At 28.2% G+C, this 8,393-nt stretch overlaps 1 protein-coding gene across 1 annotated transcript; it reads left to right on the top strand.

Moving 5' to 3' along the window:
- Positions 1–2,940: 2,940 nt before the first annotated feature.
- On the top strand, positions 2,941–4,864 carry LOC111285017 (tropinone reductase homolog At2g29290-like). The gene is made up of 5 exons (XM_022874225.2): positions 2,941–3,130; positions 3,322–3,529; positions 3,666–3,882; positions 3,993–4,099; positions 4,408–4,864. Exons 1-5 carry the CDS (start codon positions 3,036–3,038, stop codon positions 4,615–4,617), a joined length of 837 nt encoding a protein of 278 aa, XP_022729960.1. The 5' UTR covers positions 2,941–3,035; the 3' UTR covers positions 4,618–4,864.
- The last annotated feature ends 3,529 nt before the right edge of the window (positions 4,865–8,393 follow it).

Genomic DNA, 8,393 nt, shown 5'->3' with positions numbered 1-8,393 from the left:
GATGGTCCACATAGATATGATGCATGAGTGCATATGGGTATATGTTTGTTTGAATCGAGAATACTCTATAGGACTAGAGAAAATTGAGAAGGTCTATGGGTATTGGTTATGAGTGAGATTGATTTTATATATGTTTGTAATTCTCTACAATTAATAGACCTTATTTCTCATATGTGGACATAGGTTTATTGTACCAAACCATATTAAATTATTGTCTTTTGTATGATTGATTGATTATTTGATTTAACTTCTTTTGATGTGATTGGATTGTGACTATTTAGCCTAACAGGGACAGATTGGAGAGCCACAGGAAGTCTCATCCTTGGTAGGATTCCTGTTCCTACCAGCAGCTTCTTGTATGAGAGCGCAAACTATTTGCATTGATGGGGGGATGACAGTGAATCGCTTCCTTTTTCCTGGCATGTTCAGCACCCACGCCCATTCCCAATCTTAAAATGATGCATAAGTTCACTTCGGCAAAAATAAATTAATTAATTAATAGAAATGATGCATAAGGCACCTCAACTACATGGTCAGCCTCTTTCATAACAGGGCAGATTATTTCCTTCCAAAGAACGTGCATGATAAACCATGCATTACAAAGGCTGAATTACTGTCCAGGTGGACAGCTTTAATACTTGTCTCTATATACCATGTTCTCATTTTCAAGTTTGAGAGACCTGTTTTTTCCCATTCAACATGTATGATAGGGTTGATACAGTGCTTGGAACATGGAGATCATATTCTTCTATATGGATTTAACAGAGGAAATCTATCAATCTGTTCTTTTGCAGTGTTCTGTGAAATTATTGAAAACGAATTTGAATTGATCTCTCTTTTATCTTCTGGCTACCTAATGCATTAATATTCGTTTTCATTAGCTGCGGCAGAAAATGTTATAATTTGAGATGGAAGATGCTGTGTTTAAACAAAAGTAACATAATCTTTAACCCTTCAAATAGGACAAAAAGAATTCGATTTACATGACAACTTGCACACGAAAAAGGATAAGATTTTCAATTACAGTAATCAAAATTTGAATTATGATAATATCAAATACAAAAAGTTATTTGTTTTCGAAAGCTTGCAAATACCGATAAGATTTTGAGAATTCATTTGAATTCGACTAGCATTAATTTCAACGTGACAACTCAAATATGGGCTACCAAGGAAGGAACTAGAATTTTTAGTGAGCAGTCATTTCAACATGACAACACTATCGAGTACGAAACAAGAAATTTTAGTTGGGCGTGAAAATCTGACGTAAATTAAAGATTAATTTTTAATAAACAAGGTAAAAAACAAATGATAAACGATGATGATAATCATTAATATATTAATTTAAAAAGTCGTATGATGAAATGATGAAAACCATGAAATTTCAATTCTCAATTTAACAAGAAAGAACAGAAAACATTTTGCTTACAAATTGCAATTAAATTTGGGGTGTCAAATTATAATCTTGTTCTTTCCTTATCCCTAGCTCTGTCCTCCTGGACTATATGTACATGAAACTTAAATTTGATTAATTTCAATTCAAAAACATCATCTTCATTTTTATATTGTTATTTGCTTTCTACAATAAATACTAATAAATTTATTTGATTTAATTCTGAAAATCATTGTATATTAATTCAAAGCATAACGAATATCAATAATAAAGAGGTGAAAGTCATAAAAAATGAAAGTCATCGATTAAAAAAAAAAGCATTTTAATTACTTTACATAAAACAAGTGAAATATCAATATGAATTAAGTACTTTGAAGACAATGTAACAATTTATTAACATAATTTTAATTTAATTTCATGGAATGATATTTACAAAATTATTTTATTTAATTGCAAGAAACAACAAAGAAAAAGGACAACCTTGACTATTACAACAAAGAAAAAAAGACAATCAATTACCTCAAAAATTAATAAAATTGAAGATCAATATATCTTAATTCTAAATAAAAAAATAGAAGGGTTAGATATTTATTTCTCTTTTGGAACTTTATTTTCAGATTTTTTATATTTATCTGCTTTTTGAATTTTAGTTTAGCTTTTCAATTTAATTTAATATCATGACTATTATTTTATTTCTATAATAATAATAATAATAATAATAATAATAATAATAATAATAATAATAATTTTATTATATTATAACGCACATGTCATTAAAAGAAAGAAAGAGATAACATAAGTAATAAGATTAAAATATATAAAATACAATCTATTTTACATCTATAAAAACATATAATTGATGATTTAAACTATCATAACTTTAGGTCTTTACAAGAAAAACATTATTAATTTTTTTAGATAATTAAGAGTCAATTTGAATATTCAATGAAATTAATTTTGATGAAATTAAAAATAACAATAAAAATGATATTCATTATTGCAATGGTGAAATTTAAACTAATGGTAAAATATATTTTGGATATAAAAATAGAGGTGATGATGAAATGATTTGTTATAAGAAAAAAATTATTATTAAAAATATTAGATTAAAATTTTGATATAATAAATTTATTTAAACTTTAAAAAAATATAATGTAAACCAAGAACACTGTACATTAAGCATAAAAAAAGTGTGAGTAATATTCGAAAATATGACTACGGTGGAAAATTTAATCTAAAAGCTCTAGTGACAAGATAAGTTTCGACGCAATAGATGTAGTCTAACCATACCTCTCGTTTGGTCATTTGAATTTTACCTTGATTTTTTGGTGGCTTTTTGGTTGCTAATTATACCTCGGCATCAAAATCAAGCCTGAAAGCTTTTTTCCCCAAATCCCAAGAAGTCAAACGAGTTAGCTAAAAAAATAATAACAGCAAGACAGCCAAAAAGAAATAATGAAGACGTACAGTAATGAAGACAAGCCCACTTGATCATTTATGGTAATTGTGGAGGTTTCAACCAACTCATTATTAATATTGAGTGACGGGGCAAAATAAAAAACCCCTCCAACCCCCTCCCCTCCAATAACTGAAGCCAACAGATCAAGAGAAGGGAGAACTAACTAGGTAGAAAAAACCGGTGAGAATGGCCGAGGCAGCAGATAGAAGGAGTAGCAGGAAAAACAGATGGTCACTTCATGGCATGACTGCTCTTGTCACTGGTGGAACCAAAGGAATCGGGTAATACTTTGTTTCTCCTTCTCTCTCTTTTTTTCATGTTATTATGGTTTTCTGAAATTAAGTGTTCGATACGATTTGATTAAATTGACATCTTAATAATCTTGATTCTCATCAAACCACAATATAATTTATATTAAAATTAAATATTACAAAATTCAAATCACAAACATTTAAAAAACTGCAATGATCAGGTATGCTATCGTAGAGGAATTAGCTGAACTTGGCGCAAGAATACACACATGCTCCAGGACTGAAACTGAACTCAACAAATGCTTACTTGACTGGGAAGCAAAAGGTTTCCAGGTTACTGGTTCAGTCTGTGATGTATCATCCAAGGCCCAAAGAGAGAAGCTAATAAACACTGTTTCGTCTGAATTTGATGGGAAACTCAACATCCTTGTAAGTAAAAATATCCATTATGTTTCTTTCTTCTGGTAATGACTAATAACTGCCAAACCGCACTAATATGCACTGAGTTTTTGCTAATGAGAAATTTATGGTTCTAATACGCCAAATTGAAATGGAGTGGTTCTAGATTAACAATGTGGGGACAACTTTCTCGAAGCCGACTTCAGAGGTGACAAATGAAGATTTCTCATTTCTCATGGGGACAAATTTTGAGTCTGCTTACAACTTCTGCCAACTTGCATATCCTCTTTTGAAAGCTTCTGGGGCAGGAAATATTGTTTTTCTGTCTTCAGTTGCTGGTGTGGTATCAGTAAATATTGGATCTGTATATGGAGCAACAAAAGGTGTAGTATTCTTTTATTCTTGTCAAATAAAACCTTTACTGCATGCATATAGTTGAGTGATTTTATCTTTGAAGATTGATTTGAGATGTGATTAATTCCATTGTTTTCAGGAGCCATGAACCAACTTGCAAAATACTTGGCATGTGAGTGGGCAAAGGACAATATAAGGGTTAACTCTGTTGCACCTTGGTGCATCCGAACTCCCCTTGCAGAACCTGTAAAAATATATATATTTTTTCCCCATGTTTACTCTCTTTATGTTTATATCAGCATTATCATACCATTCAGATCAGTGATCAACAAGGATATTCAAAGCGAATATTGATTGTTTATATTTTCAGATAATTAAAAAGTATATATTTAGGACCACTATGGCTAGATTCCATAAATAAATTGGAAAGGTTACAATCCATTAAAGCATGCAATTCTGTTCCTCAAACTGTAAAATACTCACTGTTATAAGTAATTGTTTTCCTCGGTTTGAAATATCTCAGTTATTGTTGGTTTCATTCTCCTTTCTTGCAGCTCATTGAGAATTTCTCGGAAGCTATCATCGCCCGAACTCCGATGGGACGGGTTGGAAAGCCAGAAGAAGTCTCATCCTTGGTGGGATTCCTGTGCCTACCAGCAGCCTCTTATATGACAGGGCAGACTATTTGCATTGATGGGGGGATGACAGTGAATTGCTTCCTCTATCCTGGAATGTTCAGCACCCACGCCCATTCCCAATCTTAAAATGATGCATAAGATCACTTAGGCAAAATTAAATAAATAAATAGAAATGAAGCATAAGGCACCTCAACTACATGGTCAGCTTCCTAGTTGTTGGTCGTCTTTCTCTTTCTTTCCCCTCTTAATTTTCCGTCTAAAAAACTCCAAATTGCTGCCCTTGCTTGAATATGGATTTTATTTCTGTTGTCTACCAAAATAAACCAAAAGCAGCTTCTTGATTTTGGCTATAACATTTCAACTATTCTTATCATCACAAGTTGATATTAACAACAAAAATAGCCTATTAGTAGTATACGATTAAATCCAAAGATAAATAAGAAATCAATCAAAAAATTAAAACAAGTGAAGTACTAATGTTTTAGATTGATCTTCCAAGCTAGTAATTTACAATCTAAGCATACAACCTTCACCAACTACATGGGCAGTTGTTTTAATACAAAATGAGCAACCAACATTCAAAGCTCCAAAAATGCAATGTTTGCGTCTGCATGGGCACGCAGTAAGATACGAAATGCCCATATGACCGGTTCGTACAAAAATCAAATTATTAATTACACAGGAAGTATGGAATGATTAATATTTATTTCAGTAAGTTGATTAATTATTTTAATAATAATCAACTGACTTAAGAAAGCATAAATATATGTCATGATTTAAATAAAATATTGACATGCGGAGTAATAGTTTCAAAATTTCTCGTGAGAATTAACGACAAAGAATTTTGAGAGTAAATTATTTTTGCATGCAATTATATTGTATGTTGTGCTATATACAATAGCGAATCTAAGATTTTAAGTCACGAGATTAAATTAAACAACAACTGTAATTTGAAACTTTTCATGTAGCATATAATATGTTATTATTTGATTAAAAGTTACAAAAGTTGCAGGTGAAATATGATATTTCATAATGTAACTATAAATAGGAGACATAAAAAATTCAAATATTGAAATAAAAAATATATAACTATTAAAATAAGTAGAAACTCAAATAATTTTATTTCAAAGTGTGTACGACAGTCTTTCATATTAGACTAGAAAGTTTTAACAAATTTTCTCTTAATGTAGAAAAAAGATTAAGATTTTCTCTTAATAAATATTGATAATTTTTTTAAAATTTAAAATTAAAAAAACTTATAATTTAATATTAATAACTTCAAACTTAGAAGACAAAAATGCAATGGTCTTATTATGAAAGAAATTTTAATTATCCTTTGTACTATATTGAAATTGGCTCTCTACAAAAACAAGAATAGACCTTTTGTAATAACTATAAAAATTTGGTGCTGGTTTAAGTTTTTGAAGAATAAGATATAATGGTGAGTTCAGATTTTTAGGGAATAATATTTGTCTCTTTTTGTTTTAGTAATCTCACCATTTTTATTTTTTTGTTCAACTTTTTTTAATAATTATAACATTTTAATATGGGTCATATTTAAAAAATACATTTATTTTTTTATTTTTTAATGAAAATTAAACTATAAATTTTAATGCTTTTACAAATGAATTGGACTTTGAGATTTGAATGTTTTATCTTAATTTTTTTAAAATTAAAAATACAAATTATAATAATAATCAAGTATTACATAATTGAATAATCAAATAAATAAACTAATTAACAAATTTGAGAATAACTAAATAAATCTAATATAAAATTAAAATAAATTTATATGTTTGAACTTAAAATCTTGAGATTCTAAATATTTATAATCACAAAAAATAATAATTTAAGGGGTCATTTATACTTGTCATGGCAGTATTTGACTGAAGAAATAATTTTGAGCGATATGTACAATTGGAAAGCTTGAGCTTTGGTCAAATTGAATTCACGTGCCTTGCATTTAATTATTTAATTATAATTAAAAGTTTTTTATTTTTTGTTCGACATGCACAAGCATCTTTAAATAATAAATTTTAATTTATAAAAAAAATTTTGTCATCATATTCATTTAAAGTTTATTTAAAAAAATAATTAATAAAATTTTTTAATAATATGATAAGATTTTATTTTGATATATATCTCTCAATAATTTGATAAATTTTTTTTATAAATTTATTTTTTAAAAAAATTTAAATTTTTAATAATTTGATAAAATTTAAATTAAAATACAAATTTTTTAATAGTTTGATAAAATCAAAATAAAATAAAAAAAATTATAAAAATTGATTTATAGGATTCTTCAATAATTTGATAAAATATATAAAAATTAATTTATAGGATTCTTCAATAATTTGATAAAATATATAAAAATTTAAATTTATAAAAAAAATTTTAATAATTTGATAAGATTCATGAATCTATTTAAAAAAAATTTTTATTTTATATTTTACTTTTAAATAAATAAAATAAAATTCATACAATAATGTATTTACTTCATTTAAAATAATAAATAATAATAAAAGATAAAATAATACTAAACAAAAGAAAGATATATACATAATAATAAAATGAAAATAAAATCAAAAATTAAAATCAAAATAGAAAATAAAATAAAATAAAATTATTTGTGATCAGGTGGGGTTATGCAAGTGGATCATGTGCAGATTCAAGGCAGGTTCAAGCGGGTCCTGTATTGCACGAAACGGCGTCGTAAGCAATTTGTTTTTTCCTCGTATTGCCGGAACCCTTTCTCTCTTGGTTTTTTCTTTGCCTTCTCTCTAGAGGCAAATGAACTTCGGCCAACTGATTCATCGGATTCTGGGAATCTCCACCAGAATCTAGGTTATGCGTCGAAAACTTCAATCTTTGGCTGAGAAAATCAACGAAAAATTTAAATATTCAACCTAATTTTTCATATTTTCCCAAAATTTTTCAAAAAATCAGAACTTCTTCAAAGAACAAAAAAAATACCGAAAATCAAACAAATCAGGACACAATTACAGAAGCATATTCTTTACCACAAAAAAAAATCCCATCCCAAATCTCTTCCAAAGCGAAAATCCCATCAAACTTTTCATGCAAAGAAAATCCCAGAACAAAAAAAGTGTCACGCCAGAAAAAAAATCCTCCTCCCATACCAAAAAACTTTCACGCCAAAAAAAAACTGAAAAACTCCTCTTTTCTGAGTGATTTAGGGTTTTAACCTATGATTTTGTTTCCCAATTCAACTTCCAGCGAGCATGATTTCAAGGTTGACCCAAAAAACTGATTTCATTCCCTTATCCTTTTTTGTTTTTTATTACCCATCAATTTCTTTCATCTTTATTAAAACAATAAAATAAAAATAAACACTAAATGGACCAAATTTGGACTAAAGCCCAAAATCGATTTAACATCCAGCCAAAATGACCCAATTTAAAAACTAATAGGCCTTTCGAAAGCCCACCAATTCCAAGAAAATCAGAACTGAGAACTTGCATGCCTAGAACGAAATGGGATGTCCACACCTATGTTATGTATATGCAATTTGCAACTGCTAAATTCATCAAAAATTAACAAATAAAAGAGTGATTTTGCTAATGAGAAAATATATTAAAAATTTTAAAAAAAATTATATAATGATTATTTATTCTTGAATTAAGCAGTATTTAATTTTCTTAAATAAAACTTCCAAAGTTTTATTTCTATGTATGTTTTCATGTATCATGTCCTGAGGGGTGACATTAGGAAAGACATCAAGTAAACTCCAAATATGCACCTCCTTTCTGTGACCAAGATTTTATTTTAAGGATAACGGACTATCACGTTGACTTGGTAAATTTAGTTGAAAACATCTGCCAAACAACATTTTTGTAATATGAAAAAGTCAAATAAAGGAAGAACAGCCAAGTTTATTTTGT

The sequence above is a fragment of the Durio zibethinus genome, chromosome 6 (assembly GCF_047325235.1).
Source record: "Durio zibethinus cultivar Kanyao isolate XHJ-2024 chromosome 6, ASM4732523v1, whole genome shotgun sequence".
Lineage (NCBI taxonomy): Eukaryota > Viridiplantae > Streptophyta > Magnoliopsida > Malvales > Malvaceae > Durio > Durio zibethinus.
This window is presented reverse-complemented; position numbering and strand designations above follow the sequence as displayed.

Coding starts and splice junctions, on each gene's coding strand:
- LOC111285017 (XM_022874225.2), top strand. CDS start 3,036: ATGGCCGAGGCAGCAGATAGAAGGAGTAGCAGGAAAAACAGATGGTCA. Junction 3,131..3,321: donor GGTGGAACCAAAGGAATCGG/GTAATACTTTGT, acceptor TGCAATGATCAG/GTATGCTATCGTAGAGGAAT. Junction 3,530..3,665: donor ATGGGAAACTCAACATCCTT/GTAAGTAAAAAT, acceptor GAGTGGTTCTAG/ATTAACAATGTGGGGACAAC.